Source organism: Lotus japonicus, chromosome 1 (assembly GCF_012489685.1).
Source record: "Lotus japonicus ecotype B-129 chromosome 1, LjGifu_v1.2".
NCBI lineage: Eukaryota > Viridiplantae > Streptophyta > Magnoliopsida > Fabales > Fabaceae > Lotus > Lotus japonicus.
In genome coordinates this window covers 5939897-5957477 of record NC_080041.1, presented here as the reverse complement: position 1 = coordinate 5957477, position 17581 = coordinate 5939897, and the positions used below count along the sequence as shown (strand labels likewise).

General features: G+C 34.6%; 2 protein-coding genes across 2 annotated transcripts; both read left to right on the top strand.

The window, feature by feature from the left end:
* The first annotated feature begins 1516 nt into the window (after nucleotides 1-1516).
* On the top strand, nucleotides 1517-12133 carry LOC130709915 (aspartyl protease family protein 2-like). The gene is made up of 5 exons (XM_057559073.1): nucleotides 1517-3458; nucleotides 9776-9805; nucleotides 9931-10046; nucleotides 10143-10206; nucleotides 11590-12133. The coding sequence occupies exons 1-5, from the start codon at nucleotides 1797-1799 to the stop codon at nucleotides 11929-11931; spliced, it is 2214 nt and encodes a 737-aa protein (XP_057415056.1). The 5' UTR covers nucleotides 1517-1796; the 3' UTR covers nucleotides 11932-12133.
* Nucleotides 12134-14684: 2551 nt separating this feature from the next.
* On the top strand, nucleotides 14685-17486 carry LOC130733238 (cytochrome b561 domain-containing protein At4g18260-like). Its single transcript, XM_057585365.1, has 4 exons — nucleotides 14685-14917; nucleotides 15222-15383; nucleotides 16284-16432; nucleotides 16765-17486. The coding sequence occupies exons 1-4, from the start codon at nucleotides 14792-14794 to the stop codon at nucleotides 17069-17071; spliced, it is 744 nt and encodes a 247-aa protein (XP_057441348.1). The 5' UTR covers nucleotides 14685-14791; the 3' UTR covers nucleotides 17072-17486.
* The last annotated feature ends 95 nt before the right edge of the window (nucleotides 17487-17581 follow it).

The following is a 17581-nucleotide window of genomic DNA, read 5'->3' as shown; positions in this document are numbered from 1 at the left end:
AAGCATATTTCAATTTTCAATAGTAACCTAGATAATTTTTTATAGACAAATGTTAATTATTACTAATTAGAGATGGAAATAACATGTGCTAGACTTTGTTTAAATATGTCTGACCTACTTAAAAATTTGAAGGTTTGAGTCTATCATGTTATCTGTCATAGAATTACTTTTAGGTCTAAGCTTGAGCCTATTGAAAGTCTGGTTTGATCTAGTATTCAATTTAAAAGTCTGCTTTATAATAAGACATTCGAGTAGATTGACAAATTTATTTGTAAATATATCAACAAACTTATAAGCTAACAAGCTAAAATATATTAAAATCATTATATCGCCTAAGTCAAAGTAAATAAATCATTAATCATTTTCTGAAAATACTTATATCGTTAAGTTCATATATAGTCTAACATAAAATAATAGAAATAATAAGATAATTTTATATTTATTTAATAGGCCGGCGGCATGTTAGGCTTATAAAACTTTTTAAGTGGCATAATTATAATATTATATATTAACTAAATAGGCTTTTCGAAAAGTCTTGCCCTTGTCTATCTATTAACTTGGCTTGGCCTAGCCTAAGCCTGATGTAGGCTATCTGACATGCTTTTATCGCTATTAGTAATGTTATTAATTAAATTAGTTTGTCTCCAGGGTTTGGACTCTTAACCCTTCACCTTTCATCTCACATAACCCTTAAGTCTCATAACTCTTATCACTAGAGCTAACATTCTGGGATTTAGATGTTTACTAAAAACCATTCCGGGACATGTTTACTATATCCATATTACTTTATTCAAGAACTAACTTTATAGATAATTTGATATAAACGAGCTCAACTAATTATGAATAGTCATATTTCAAAAAGATAAATGATGTCATAGTCATAGTCATGACTCATGACCCACTTTTGGTTTACTAATTTCATCTTCCACTTTGCAGCGCGTAAGTGTGTACGACTCTCTTCAAAGTATTTCATCAATTACTGTTCAAGTCACAGCACAAAGGTTGGTTTATCCTTCTCTATCTTCCACTCAGTTGTATTGTACCAACATGACTGGTTCAATATCTCTGACCAGCGACCACACAGTTTTACTTTTACTACTACTCCCTTCCCTTCCCCATATTGGTCACTGGTGACAAAGACAAACTGGTTTTGTATTCTTCCTTCTAAGTCCTAAGTCCCAACCAACCAACTGCTTTTGAGTTTTGACTTCTTTGCAGTTTCAACTTTCAAGCTAGAGCACAATCCGTGAAGCCAATGAACCAAGAAACAGATAGGAAAATACCCTCTAAGAAGAATACCAGGTATATTGTTAATACTTAATATTATTATTATTTTATTCATCTTGCATTACATTGATGAATGCTGGCATTAAAAATGTTTTTCAAGCCTCTTGATGTTGAAACTTTGCTATTAATATTTTTATGAGAAATCAAAACCGCGTTTTTGGGCTGCCTTTGACATTTAGCTTCCAAGTCTTGTTACTATACTCATAAAAGTCCCTCAAGACCACAGCTCACAATTCATCTTCTTCTTCCTTTTCATTCTTTATTCATTCAATTCTTCTCTCAATATTTTATTTTCACTCTTTTTGGCCTTGAAAGTCTCAAGATTTCAATTTACTTTGCCAATTTCTATCTTCATCTGGATTTCATTTCATAGCTTCAACTTGTGAACATGATCAAATTTTGATTAAGTTTCAATCTTTCTGAGTTTGTTTCCCATATTATCTTCCTAAATTTTGTGGGGTGGTTGATTTAGGATCTTCATTGGGTTCAAGAAAAAAGAAATCTTTACCATGGTTTTGAGGGTTTCTTTCTTTCTGGTTCTCCTTGTGACATGCTCTGTGGTGGAGGTCATTTCTGGGAATCAAAATCACAATCACAATAGTCTCATCAACAATGGATCTTCTCTGGCTGCAATAAAGTTCCCTGATCACCCAAGTTTCAATGTTGTCTCTGAGGACTCAGGTTGCAGCTTCTCAAATTCAGAGAAACTAGGGAATCTTGATGATGATGAAGGTGGAAAGGGTGAGGCTTCTGTAGCAGAAAAACCACACAAGCAACCATTGAAGCTCCATTTGAAACACAGGCCAGTGAGCAGTGATGTTGGACCAGAAAAGAAGTCTTTGTTTGATTTCACAGCCAAGGACTTGATCAGAATTCAGACCCTTCATAGAAGGTTCATGGAAAAGAAGAACCAAAACACCATTTCAAGGCTGCAAAAGCAATCAAGTTCAAAGCAGTCCTACAATCCGGGGCGGGCGGTGGCGGTTTCTCCGGCGGCTTCACCGCCGGAATATTTTTCATCCAGCCAGCTTGTGGCAACCTTGGAATCAGGGGTGAGTCTTGGCTCTGGTGAGTACTTCATGGATGTGTTTATTGGAACCCCTCCTAAGCATTTTTCCCTGATACTTGACACTGGTAGTGACCTTAATTGGATTCAATGTGTTCCTTGCATTGCTTGTTTTGAGCAAAGTGGACCTTATTATGATCCTAAGGATTCTAGTTCTTTTAAGAACATAAGCTGCCATGATCCTAGGTGCCAATTGGTTTCATCCCCTGATCCACCAAAGCCTTGCAAGGATGAGAATCAAACTTGTCCTTACTTCTACTGGTATGGTGATAGTTCCAACACAACTGGTGATTTTGCAGTGGAAACTTTCACTGTTAATCTCACCCATAATGGGAATTCAGAGCTCAAACATGTGGAGAATGTGATGTTTGGTTGTGGTCATTGGAATAGAGGTCTATTTCATGGAGCTGCTGGTTTGCTAGGATTGGGAAAAGGACCATTATCTTTTGCTTCTCAGCTTCAATCTCTCTATGGTCATTCCTTTTCCTATTGTCTTGTGGATAGGAACAGCAACTCAAGTGTTAGCAGCAAGTTGATTTTTGGTGAGGATAAAGAGCTTCTCAGCCACCCCAATTTGAATTTCACCTCTTTTGTTGGTGGCAAAGAGAAAGAGAATCAAGTTGATACATTCTACTATGTTCAGATAAAATCTGTGATGGTTGATGGTGAGGTGCTGAAGATACCAGAGGAGACTTGGAATTTAACAGCAGAAGGTGCTGGTGGCACAATAATTGATTCTGGCACAACCCTAACTTATTTTGCTGACCCTGCTTATGAGATTATAAAACAAGCTTTTGTGAAGAAAATCAAGGGCTATGAACTTGTTGAAGGGCTTCCTCCTCTGAAGCCATGTTACAATGTGTCAGGGATTGAGAAGATGGAGCTACCTGATTTTGGGATCTTGTTTGCAGATGGAGCAGTTTGGGACTTTCCAGTGGAGAATTACTTTATTCAGATTGAATCTGATGTTGTTTGTTTGGCTATTTTGGGGACTCCTAGGTCTGCTCTTTCAATAATTGGAAACTATCAGCAGCAGAATTTTCACATACTCTATGATATGAAGAAATCTAGACTAGGGTATGCACCAATGAAGTGTGCTGATGTGTGACAACATTTTCTTTGGGTTCAAAGTTGTATAGTCTCATAATTGTAAACATGGGGTAGATTTTTGGGGTTTTCCTTAGATGGGAAATTATATACACAGAAAAAAGGTCATCAAATATGAAAGATCAGGTTATATTTTTCAGGTTATGCTAGAACTAGGCTTCAGTTAATTACAGAAACTGGGTCAGGACTCAACACAAGCATTTGTTTTGTATACATTTTAACTGCTTCAATTTTGAGTTTATTGTTTCATTCAATTTTTATAATTTGTTCTTTCAATTATATATATATTTGCTCCAATGGCATGATTTCTTTCTGAATTGAAATAAAGAAACTTGGCTTCCCTAACTGGCAATGCAAGCTCTGAATCCTTTGTTTGTTTGGTTCCACGGTTTTAAAATCAATTATAATTTATATGAATCTTTTTAGGTGATTATATAGATGTTTGACAATTGACTTAACGGAATCAATTTATTCTATTTTTTACCTTAATTGAAATAGATGTTTGGCAATCATCATTTACAAGTAGAAAATACTTTTTTTTCCTAAATGTATTCAAACATAAATTAGTTACTTTCAACTCATTTTTATAATAACTAATTTTATCAAAATTAATTATAATAATGATGATCCAAACATGCATTTAGTGGTTAAACTCTAGATAAGGGGCAATGGCAGTGTATGGTTTGCTGCAATTTTTTGTTATTATTCTACTTTCTTATGGACCAATTCCTTAAATTTGTACTCTTTACCTTTTTAAAATACCTCCCCTTCTCTTTGGAATAAATGAATGATGAAATTGAGCATGGTTGTTTCCTAGATGTCGCATCATTATACTATTAAATGGTCTTTTGAGTTAGGTACAAGGCAAGCACTTTTATAGAATAAACAAGTGCATGCCACCAAAGAATAGGTCAAATGGTAGCCATATTGCAAGGAGTCTCTGACTCATCATTTTTCCATCTTTTTTCTATTGGCTTAGGTTATAGGACAATATTCTAAACTGGTAACCAAATCATCATATGAAATTTTACTTCATAGAATCTAGCTCCTGCATTTTTGTTTGCTTGTGTGATCTTCTTTTCTTTTCTTTGTGAGAGACATTTCTTCTGGTTGTGGGACTCTAGAAAATGGTAATGTTTAAACGTTAAAAGCAAGCTCTAAAGAAGGAAAACTTAAATGTACAAATTCTTATCCAAGCTTGTATTAAATGTTTACAGGTATATGATTTTTGTCCTTTGTTAGATTGGGATGTATGCCTAAACATTACATCTGAACATTAATAACTTGTGAAATGGTATTATTTTTTTAATCTTTAACAAGTGTTCCCACCTCCTCGAAGAGCATTCTTCTAAAAAGTTTGAGAAATTAATGTATCTTATGCTAAGAAATGGTGGTGCACGTTTCTGAGCATGGAGTTACGAGAGTTCATAGCGAGAGACATTCCTGCAAATGATAATCTAATGCTTAAGTGAGTGAAGGCTCAAAAAGAGAGAATTATTTAAGAATGAAAGAGCTATGGGGAGCAAATGAGTAATACATAAATGATCAAACTTGTATTTATATTATTTAAATAGCATGGTGATGAGAGTATCGAACCACGTTGCTAGGTGGTCTTGTAACTATCTTTTGGTAACTTAGCCAGTTAGCCTTTGACCGATCGTCAACTTTATCTCAAGATTGTCATGGCAGACCAATACGACGTTCACTTATTCAAAGGTGCTGATTAAAACAAGAGGTCAAGTTGAAATAGAAAAACGTTGGCAAAGTAATTCCCAACCATTCACTCATTCAGCACCTTAGGGTCTCAATTGGGCTGAATATCTAGTAGGCCTTGGAAAACACTAATCCGTTAGGCTATGTTGCAAACATTTCTGCAACAGAAGAAACCCTAGCAAAGGAGAAATAAACTAACAAGATTGAGAGAGGGAGAAGAGATAAGAGAGAAAATTTTCAATATTCTTTAAATAGTATTCCTTACATTTAAGGGTTCACAAATTTCTCATTAAAGGAAATACATTTCAGGTTTATTTAAATCATTATAAATCAGAAATCTTTTATTTTGGTATCTTTGAAATCATTCAACCACTTGGGCCTTAATGTTGCACGCTTGGGCTTCAGGGGTGTGCCAATGGAACTGGCCCATTTTCATTTACATCAAGTTATCATTGAATTGGTGGTAGGGTAAAGATGAAAGGGAATTTGATGAAATATCTTGTTCTTACTACTATTTAATCAACAAATTGTGATATTTTCCATTTCTCATTTCACTAACCATTGGATATTGATGATTTTGTTGTTTTATGATGCTGCAGGTATTTCTTGAGAAAGTTGAAGAAGGTGAAGAAAAGCAATGGCCAAGTGCTAGCCCTCAATAACTTACATAGATAAAAAACTGATATGGAAAAACTGACAACATGAAACATCATTTTTCTTCAATTGGGAAAACTGAGTTTAAATCCAGATAGCCTAGAAAGCGAACATTTAGGAACAATTTTCATAGCCTAAAATGCACATGCTACTACAAGTACAAGCCAATTAGTTTTCATTTAAATTTAAACGAAACCACACAGGTTGGAGAGCTCTTTGGGGACAGGGCCAGTTCATTAAGCATACGATGCTCATACGTTGAAAGTGAGTCATGACAACTGCAGATTGTCATGGTCTGTAGAGATGGTGAATTCTGCAAAATGTATTCCGCAAATTGTTTCTGGCATTTCACTCCACTAAATCTTTTAAGGGTGCAATTTCTAAGCTCTGAAGAAAGGCAATCAGGAACAGCCTCCGGATAGTCGAAAATTTCACCGGGAAACTCTGCCGGGTAATCAACTAGAAGATTTTGAAGCTTGGGGCAATTCTTGAGCATGTCCATTATAAAATACAAAGAAACATTTCCCATACAGAAAATAAGCTCCAAACTAGTTAAATTGGAAAACACAGGAACCTCCATATCCGTGTGCTGAAATAGTTACATAGACAAATTATTATTGAAATGTAGATGAAATTATATAAATAAAGAAAGCAAATAAAAAGAAAAATACTTTTTTCATGTTCTAACCTGTACCAATCGAAGAAACTGCACATTTGATAAAGCTTCTAGGGGAGTATAATGATTAGGATTATATGGAAAATAGATATCTGCGCTCACCAACTTAGGTAAGTTTATAGATTCACCCTTACATGGACTATTCCCAAAAAATAAAATATCAGCTTTCAAATCCTCAAGAATTGGGCATTCATTAAGAAGTTCCACAAAACATTGATATTTACAAAAAAATACAACTTCAATCAATTGCAAGGACTTAAGCACAGGCAAACCAAAAGTATAAGGGCCTCTAAAAGTTACCCCATCCAATTTGAGAACAACAAGTGCCCTGCAGCTAAAAATGGAGGGAGGCACATTCAAGTCATTTTTCCATGACGAACATCGGAGGCAGAGACTGGTGAGTGAAAGCCAGAGAGGGTTCCACCTCTTTGACAGAACACTTGTGGCAACAGCTTGTTCTGATTGGAGAAAAGAGAGAATGTGACTAAGGATTTCATCAGGCAATGTGCTAATTCTATCATCCATTGTGCTCTTTCACACTTTTGCACTTCCTCAGTGTGGATATTTATAGTACCAAATATCTTTCAGGAATTTATTGATTAGTCTTCCCAACTGCCCATTTTTTCTTCCATGTAATCATTTATTAAGACTTTGATTTAAAAAATGTTAAACACACAAATCTCTAGAAAAAAACTTCACAATCCGAAGGTTACTTCAATTCATATCATCTGGTAATGTGCTAATTAAATGGTGGCTTCGACTGTTGAATAACTAACTTGGTTACTTCAATTCATTAATGCAACTCATATTTTAATTCAAATGAGAAGAAGCATTTAATGTTGATTTTGTTTCATCCAATATTATTCATTACTACCACCTAACCTAAATATCCATGGATGGATTTGCTTTGTGCAGCGTGAAGAACTTCATTGGTGCACTTGCACTTGTAAAAAACTGTTGCACACATTACATAATGCAATTTCTTTAGTACCCACTAAAACGAAGGAGTTCCATACCTTTCTTTTGAATTGTAATCATGTAATGATTTCTTTTGTAACCAATTTTTAAAATTTACAACTTAATCACTGATAGTCAAAATAATGAATTGAAGAGTACTTACAGCATCTCCAATGCAAGGTTCTTAGTTCTTATTTTTGAGTTAAGAACTAAGAATTTAGAACTTTACCATTGGAGGTGCTGACATGGAGCTCTTACACTTTGTTTGGTAGGATAGAGAGAAATAGAGAAGAGAGAGTAGAGAAGAGAGAAGTTGAGTAGAGAGAAATATGTGAGAAATATAGTAGATTTGTTGATTGTTTGGTATGATAGAGATGAAAGAGAGAGATGAGAGAAAGAATGAGGTGGATAATATAAAATAAAAAACTAAAAAAATTAATTTTTAGAAAAAGACTATGATGTCCAGCAAAAGAAAAAAAATTACAACTTTCAATGGCCTTGGAGAGAGAGAAGACAAGGACAAAATAGGAAACAAAAAATAAACATCATCCACATGATATCTCTTCTCAAATTGGAGAGAGGAACAAAAGGAGTGAGGCCCGCGTTAAAAAGCTCTCTCTTCACTAGAGATGTAGCTACCAAACAATGGTGGTTTGAATATCTCTTCTCTATCTCTCTCTCCCCTATCTCTCTCTTGCCAAACTCTCTTCAAACAAACATAGTGTTAGTTCTTAAAAATAAGAACTCAGTTCTTATATAAGGAGTTTTACTTTTTGAGTTCTTAGCTTAAAATATTAATTATTTCTCTCTCATCCAAATTACTTTATTACTTTATGAGTTTTGTTTTATTACTTTATGAAAATAAAAAGTATAAATAATGTGGTTGGTGGGTCCAAATGAATAGTGGTAAGAACTAAGAAGTAAGAACTCATGGTTGGAACAAAATTGCTTGAGAGTTGCTTAAGCACATGTGGCAATACGGACTCACATGAATAGTGCTAAGAACTAGCAGTGGACCAATGATAGTATCTAACAGTGTTATAAAACTCGGACCGGACCGGCCGGTTCGACCGGTTGAACCGGGAACCGGACCCCTGACCGGTCCGAGCCATTAAAGTCCCATGAGAATGTAGGCAAGATACATAACCACTTGACCAAGTTGCTCTATGGTCAATCTTGTACCCGTTAAATTATTAATATTTTGTATAATTATAAATGGAAAACACACAAACTATAAAAATTTATCATACCTAGGAGTTGAACACAGGACCTAGAGGGAGGAAAGCTATCAAAATTTCCACTAAGCCACTTTGCTTCTTATAAAAGAAAATGCATATTATTTTATATATATGCTATCCTAAGGTTAGTTTTATAAATTATATGATTTTTTAATATGAACCGAGTCAAACAATCGAACCAGTGACCTAGTGGTTGAACCATTGACCCATTGACCCAGTGCCTCGACCGAGTCGATCACCGGTCCGAGTTTTATAACACTGGTATCTAATGTTAAATACATACTCATATGAGTATCTATTACCATTGAAGTACATATTCAATTCCAACATTGCTAAGATGAGTATGTGGGAATAGATACTCTACACTAGACTTGAAAAATGAGCTTGTATTTATTACAAGCACTTACAATTAATATAATTAGATTAAAATGGAGATAAATAACAAAATATACAAATGTAATGTTGATGAAGGAATCCACTATAGTTACTTTTAAGAGTTGTTGGGTTGGAGTAAAAAATTAGTAAAGTGGTGTAGATGATGTGGTATTATGGAAAATTGTAAAAAATGAAGTGTAGATATTTTAGTGAGTATGATGAATGTAGATGCTCTTAACACTCGTCACTCTATTTTTTTTAAGGCTATTGGAGCTATACCCATTAATTAGATGTTATGTGTCATTTTTAATTCATGTATTTTTGTTTCTCTTTTAATTAATTTCGTAAAGGAGATGAACGAATCAAAAGTTTCACGTTCGGTTTTGAATTAGATGCGTTCAAGATAATAAATGGACGTCGTCTACTATAACCCTCAGCCTTCCCCATATTATTTTTTTTTTCAAAGAAATAAACCCATCAACATACATATTCTTTTTTTTTTTCTCGAAAAACACACATATTTCAAGTGGGTTTATGAAAAAGGGTTAATTAAAAACCTAAGCCCTCTCACTGGGCCTTCAATTGGGCTAAACCCAGTGGGCCTTGAAGGCACCACCCACCCACTCATTAGGGTTTTACATTCTCTTCTCCCTCTTCATTCCTATGCATTAGTCACAGCGTTGCAATTGCCGGTGGTGACAATCGGAATCGGCGAAAATGGTTGCATTCAAGGTGAGTGAGTCGTCGTCAATACTCAATTTCCGCGTTTCATTTCCTTTTGAATCTACAAGTTTGTGAAACGCGATTCTGATTACAAACGCGATTCTGACTGATTTGGTTGTGTTTGGTTGACGCAGTTTCACCAGTACCAAGTTGTGGGAAGAGCTCTCCCTACCGAATCCGATGACCACCCCAAGATCTACCGGATGAAGCTTTGGGCCACCAATGAGGTCCGTGCCAAATCCAAGTTCTGGTACGTTGTTTCCTGATGTGATCTTTTCGATTTTTCAATGCAGTAATTCATTGGGTTTTGATGATTTTGTTGATTTTATGATGTTGGTTGATGCAGGTATTTCCTGAGGAAGTTGAAGAAGGTGAAGAAGAGTAATGGGCAAGTGCTAGCTATCAATGAGGTATGAACATCTTGGTTGTAGCAATAAAATGAATTGCTTTGATCATTGCTAAAGCTGTGTTAAATGGGTTATACTCAAGCTAGAATTATAGAGTTCTTTTGAAAAATAAGTCACTGGGTATAAAGTTGGGGGAAAATTAATTGAATAGGTTATACATTAAGTGGAACACTTAGTTGGTAACGCAGGCTGAGTGTGTGGGAAGAGCTCTCGAGTTCGATCCCCACACAATACACTCTGGGGGAGGGATGAGTAACCTTAATTGTGACTAAATCCCGAATCCGGCGGCTGACCGAGTACCGGATTTTTATACAAAAAAAAAAGTGGAAGAAGTGGAGAGACTCTCATTAGTGGGGATTTAGACCTGGGGACTCATTTATACTTAGCTATGTGTTGCTTTACTTTAAGGTGGAAATCATTTTCATTTTCCTTTTGATATTTTCTCTATTGAGGAAAATAGGTTTCTTATTAGTCTTTCCTGTTGTTATGATGGAATCTGTGGCAAGGGATACGATAAGGGGATACCAAACTACGCTGTTAGTCAAATGGTCCTTTCAATGAATTAGGTGGTTTAAACCATTTTCAATTTCTCACTATTGGGTTTTAGCAACATTAATTTACTATCTTGCAAGTTCATGCCTTATGTTGAAAGACAGTTTACTAGGAAGAAAAATTATTGTCCAACTGAGAAGATGCTTGTCACATTAACATTGGTGAAAATAGTTTGTGTTTCTCTGTATTAGTTGTATGCTGTTTCTATACAAGTTAAATCATGGCCTTTTTGTGTAATAGATTTAAAATTAACTGGAAGTTTTTAGAGTTCTGTTTTTTTTTTTTGTGGGGGGGGGGATATGTGCTCTGTTTGCTTTGCCATTATTTATAACTATAAGCACTGCATGTTGTTACGGGGAAACTGTTTTTTGTTTTTGAACTCTCAACAAGTTTTTGACTACAAGCTGTTTGAGAACTAAATAATGTAATTCAGACACACAAGTATATTCTGAGATTTATACCCGTCTATGAGGATTTTGGGGGTGATAGTGACAGCAGAGTAATTTATTTGCCTCACGAAGAGAGCAAGTTTTGTGCTTGGAATCAATGAGACATTTTCACAGGTCACATGGCCTCTTGTTTGTGATTGTTCAACTTATTTAGGAAATATAGGCAAGGCTAATTGAGGTGTAAGACATTGAACATTGAACATGGGGTGAATCATGGCTTCAAATACTAAGAAACACGTTACATGTATCCTAAATTAGAGTACTTCCTTTTAGGAGAGACTATGTAGAGAAAGATTTTTCCTTTTTGTTGGCTTAAGCTGTATTCTATATTGAACTGAGAACTTGGAGATTTATTTATTTGTTTTTTTTGTTTTACTGATTGCAGATTTTTGAGAAAAATCCTACCACTATTAAGAACTATGGAATTTGGCTGCGTTATCAGAGTCGTACCGGTTATCACAATATGTACAAGGAATACCGAGATACCACTCTGAATGGTGCTGTTGAGCACATGTACAACGAAATGGCATCTCGTCACAGGGTGAGGTCTCCATGCATTCAGATCATCAAGACTGCCACCGTCCCAGCTAAGCTGTGCAAAAGGGAGAGCACAAAGCAGTTCCACAACTCCAAGATCAAGTTCCCTTTGGTGTACAAGAAGATTAGGCCCCCAACTAGGAAGCTGAAGACAACATACAAAGCATCCAGGCCCAACCTGTTTATGTGATTACTCAGTTAATCGCATTTTGATTCATTAGTAAACATTGGAAGTACTGGCAACTACAGACATAGCTTGCATTTTTTCCAGCGTTGAGTTTGTTTTTTTAAGGTTTTTTATTTTATATCTTATCATGGAGCCCTTTACTTTTCTCTTTTTGATGTATTCCTTCAAGGTCAATTTTGAATTTAGTGATCACTTTTTGTTTGCAGTATTGGTTTATTATTTCGTATGCGATATGTTCTCGCTGATAACTTGATATAAGTACACTTTCAGACAAGCATGACTAATAATAATCTTCACCCTTGAAAAGAAAGATGAACAAGGTAGCATTGTGAACTGCATAAATCAGTCTAATTTATTTTCTGATAACATATTTTCGAAAATTAAACACTAACCATTTTCAATACAGCAAAGTACAAATAATGTGAGTTGTAAATAAGTAATATCAGACATATAATGTTAATGTTTCCCGAAATTGATGTTTGATTGAATCACACTGATCCATTGATATAAAATCTTTTAACTCGTAACACCTGAAACTGTGTATTGGATGTAATCGGGAATGTTTATATGAGTCGTAAAGTTATTTATATTTCTAAAAGGGTCTACATTGTGCCTACTCAGATTATGTACAGCAATCACGATCTTGGTCTAAATTAAATTTTTGCTTGTTTAACTTTTGTTTTTAATAATGGTAACAACTCAGCTTGAATCATACCTGTTCATTATTGATCTACATGATTTATCTTGTTGGTATAAGGAGGCTGAGATTTTAATTTGACCAATGTTGAATGGCATGCAAAACAGAGCAAGAAACTATACTCTGTCTGTGACACCCTAAGAAAATTTACCAAATGATTAACATCACTAGTGGCTTCCAAATTGTAATGATGTTAGTTTCATGAATACCACATGTGCTTCTCCAATACTATCTTGGATCTATTTCCACATATCAACTATTCCGTCTACTTGCATTGTATGGTTTCAACGTTGGCTCTGGTCCATTCTCTACGGGTAAATAGCCAAGTTCGTCCCTGAATGTGTCCACCGACTTCACATTCGTCCCTGAATGAATTTTATTCATCTCGCGGTTCCCCAAAGTGACAAATGTCTGTCATTTGTCACTTTAGTCCTTGACGTTAAAAAACACTAACAGACGTTAACAAATTCATTTTTTATATTTTTTTACCCATGTGAAAATCATTAATTTAAATTTAAAAAAACAAAATTAACTAAAAAATTGATTAATTAAAAATTTAAAACACAAATTCCTAATCTCCTTCTCATCTTCTTCAGCTTACTCCCTTTTTCTTCATCTTTGCATCATAACCCAGTTGGGAACATGTTCTGATCCAAGCTGACATTGGATCTGAATTCAGGAATGCATTATTATTATTTTTTCCAGGAATGCATTATTTTAATGATGTTGGAAGGTTTGTGGTGGGGAATTGGGTTGTGGTGGAAGGATTTGTGAAGATGATGAAGAAGATGATGAGAAGAAGGAGATGAAGACCAGTGGTTCACATTAAGAATTTTTTTTTCTGTTTTAATTAATTAGATTTTAGTTCAATTGTTATTCTAATTTACTTAAATGATTTTTCAGTTTTATAAAAATGAATTTGGTAACGTCTGTTAGTGTTTTTTAACGTCAAGGACTAAAGTGACGGACGTTTGCCACTTTGGGGGACCGCGAGATGAATAAAATTCATTCAAGGACGAATGTGAAGTCGGTGGACACATTCAGGGACGAACTTGGCTATTTACCCATTCTCTACTTACTTTGTTCTCAACTCAAGTGGAATATAATTTAAACTCACAAAAATGTGTTGGTTATTGCTGTGTTTGGATATCAGTTATGTGAACATAATTTTACTTAAGGATTGGATTAAAGTGACCTTACACTATGTACTGTATTTCCTATACAATGTCGTCATTTTTGTGACATGTCATTGCTACACAGATACACACTTCCAATAAAATAAAAATATAAAACAAAAGGAAAAACAATGATGAACTTATATTTACAGGTCTGGTAATAATGAGCAGAACACTTTTGAAGATTTTCTATAAAAAATTTAATGGGTGAAATATCAAGTGTAATCAGTAGTGGCACCAACTTAGAAAGGGTAACCTATAGTTTCCTTGAGAAGGACTGTTCCTTTAAGTTTATGGCAAAACATTCACTACAAAACAGCATGTGGCTAATATGATTTGATATCACCTAGAATGTTCTGTCTATAGGATTAGTTTTTTTATCCAAAAGCAGAGAAGATTGGTAAAATGTGATTTTACTCACCAGTTTTGATAAATAAAAACAATCACTTTGCCTTTGAATTTGGTTGGTGAACAAGTCTGTTCAAAGTTCAAACATGTTAAGATCGTGTATTCAGCACTCAGAAGCAGAAGTGTATAATTTCCCCGACCAGCTTTGTCTTTCAGTGTATATTAATTAAGTACTGAATACTCAGAAGTTAGTTTTGTAGCCAATAATAAGAAGTGATTCCACAACATTTCAACGTGTAACTAAACATTAATCAATCAATATCTAACAACATACTTTAAAACCTATGGAAATTAACCCCAAGTGCTCGAAATATCATTTAATCTTTCATGCCATATGCCCATATCCCCAAAGCGGCCAAACACTATTTTAATCAATAGTTTTCATGCAACAACCACTTGTATTAATAATTCATCATATTAAAAGAATCTCACAGTATAAAATACATAATTCAAAGAGGTGGATAAGTATCTTGGCCAGCTTGAGCAAAAACACATACAATTATCAGAATGTCCTAGTTTTGCTGCCTCACTAGCATTAGGGGTTGAGTTAGCTATCATCATATGATCAACAAAAGAAGGAAGAATGGGATTTCAGCAAAAGCTCTTTCAAGCAAGTTTAGTTATAACCATGTTTCTCATTGTTAGTGCATCCCAACAGCACAAGAAAGCTAAAGGCATTCACTCACGCAATAAAGACCACCACACTAAGGTATTCCATTCCTGATGCATCTTCTTATAGTATGTTTGGATCAACTTATTTTTCTTCAGAATCAATTCCAGCACTCATAACCTACTTATAGAAACTTCTCTCCACATAGTCAATTTTGGCTTTAGAATAAACTGTGGAATGATTTCCAAACATGCACTTATTTTTTGTCAATCAAGTTAGCAGCATGATTTGTTCATGCTTCCCCTTATTGTATTGCTCTTCTTATACTCCTCTATTTCATGAATAGCAAGTTTTGCATGTGATTGTGAAGCTAATCTTTTTTGTGGTTGTTTTGTGTATGAAGATAAATCCTAGGCTTCACTTTGAAATCACATTACACGGGTTTCTTCTGTGGGCTTCACTGGCGTTCTTGATGCCTGTTGGTGTACTAGTAATTAGATTGTCTAGCGGCGATGGGAATCGAAGAAGGCTCAGAATTATTTTCTATGCTCATGCAGTTTTGCAGGAAAGTACATCTGAACCCCTGTTGCATCATAGTTTTAGTGAGATAACTGATCCTTTTTGCAAATTTAATTAGTTCTATTCCTTTACTTGACAACCAATCTAAGTGCGTGTTTGGATCCACGTTGTCAGAATTGATTTTAGATAAAATTCATTTTGGAAAAGTTGATTATAGGAAAAGTGAGTCGAAAGTCAATTGATTTATTTTTGGATACGTTTATGGTAAAAGTGATTTCTATAAGGTAGTGTTGTGCAATGCAATTATGAAACCCACAATTAATTATGTCTTCCGCAAAAGCTATTATCTGTAGCTTCTCCACAGAATTGATTTTTGGACTAAAATCTAAGTCAATTGTCAAACTTCTATATGACCACCTAAAAGTGATTCTGGTTAATGAGCATTGATTCTAGGATTCCCAAACACACAGAGAGTAAAAGAACAACTATTTTTATGGTTCATAATGAGTTTAATAGGGTCAGTTGTCCCACTTATCCACTTTTTGATGATGGTTAACTTGAGAAAGTAGCATGATTACAGTTTTCCTGTTATTTTATTTGTCCTAATGCTTGTTAGTTACTGTTTAAGGTTAGGAAAAGACCATCGCTTCTTTGTTTATTGATTAGAAGTTTAGGACTATGATGAATACTTTGAAGACAAGAAAGGAGCTGTAAGAAATAACCTGTTATTAGGAGTTCCTAGCTTTCTGTATCTCATTTTTTAATAGAGCATGTGAAAAGTACAATACCATTATGCTGCTAGCTGTAGCCTTAAACAAATCTTTACCTCAAATTAAATGAAGGAAAAAATCAACATAAACTTCATCACTAGCAAGAATTACTAGTCTTTATGAAAGTATTGCATTGATGATCCTTTTACATGTACTTATGTGTTTCTGTTCAACAGAAGCTTGCTGTACTTCTTGCCACGGTTGGAGCAATCATGTCCATAAAAAATTTCAACCTCTCCTTCAACAATAATCATCAAAGAGTAGGGGTGGCATTATATGGAATTATCTGGCTTCAAGTTCTAGTTGGTATTTTTCGACCACAAAGGTGAACTCATGAGTAGTCATTTATTAAGTTTAAAAAGTGTACTTAAGTGATCTGTTGAGTTATAGAATGTTTGAATCATCTTTTTCACCAGAAATAAGCTCGTAATTCATTTTGGTTTTAGAATCAATTGTAGAAGAATTTTCAAACACGTATTTAGGCCATTTAGCCTTGCTGAGCAAAAACTACAAATCAATCACACTTTTCTGGTCTACAAACTTTATATAAGTATTTTTCATGTTCTAGTTGATATCTTTAGATTCCTTTCAATTTTCTGTTTACAAAGCATGATGATCATTATTAGGCTACAATAATCATTTTCTTGTTCTTCATAGGGGATCCAAAAGAAGAAGACTGTGGTTTTTTGCACACTGGATAATTGGAACTGCAGTGTCAATAATGAGTGTCCTGAACATATATAGTGGTTTACAAGCCTACCATGAAAAAACATCAAAAAGCATCAGAACTTGGAAAATACTTTTCACTTTTCAGATATCTTTGATTGTGATGTTTTACCTTCTTCAAGAAAAATTGGTCTACATACAAAACCAAGGAGTGACTTTGGGCAATAAATTACTTCCTTCCACTTGTGAAGAAATTTCTTTAGATGACAAGGAGAAGGCATTGAAGAATGAAGGCTGATTCTTGTTAATGAAGAAGAATCAATGCCACTCCATTATTGACCCTCACTTCTATAAAGAATATAGGTGTTTGATACACACATACACATGAGTACTGATGGATGTGAATTTGTTCCTTGAGATAAAATATGTGTCTGTGAAGTTTCTTTTTTGCATTTTTTCAGAGAAGGTTCACTCATTGAGAGATTGTTATTTCTTTCCATGCGATAGTTTGTTGTGTTATCCTAGCAGGGAGTTCTGAACATTGAATATGTTAAAGGCCCAAACAACAATACAAACTTCAATTGATTTTAATATTGAATAGACACTGGAATATTGTGCATGTTTGGAAATCTATCTCCTATTGATTCTAAAGCCAAAATAATTCTGAGAGAAACTTTTTTGAGTAGCTTCTGTGTGACAGAATTGATTCAAGAGAAAAGAAACTGATCCAAACATATTAATTATCAATGTCCTTTTTTCCGCGAACATTGTTTGTCAGTGTTTATAATGGAAAACATCTCAAACCAAA

Bases quoted from the DNA above. Each gene is read 5' to 3' on its own strand.
- LOC130733238 (XM_057585365.1), top strand. From the start codon at position 14,792: ATGGGATTTCAGCAAAAGCTCTTTCAAGCAAGTTTAGTTATAACCATG. The intron at 15,384-16,283 runs GAAAGTACATCT...TCTGTTCAACAG, and splicing joins ATGCTCATGCAGTTTTGCAG to AAGCTTGCTGTACTTCTTGC. The intron at 16,433-16,764 runs GTGAACTCATGA...TGTTCTTCATAG, and splicing joins GGTATTTTTCGACCACAAAG to GGGATCCAAAAGAAGAAGAC.
- LOC130709915 (XM_057559073.1), top strand. From the start codon at position 1,797: ATGGTTTTGAGGGTTTCTTTCTTTCTGGTTCTCCTTGTGACATGCTCT. The intron at 3,459-9,775 runs TGACAACATTTT...CGGTGGTGACAA, and splicing joins CAATGAAGTGTGCTGATGTG to TCGGAATCGGCGAAAATGGT. The intron at 10,207-11,589 runs GTATGAACATCT...TACTGATTGCAG, and splicing joins AAGTGCTAGCTATCAATGAG to ATTTTTGAGAAAAATCCTAC.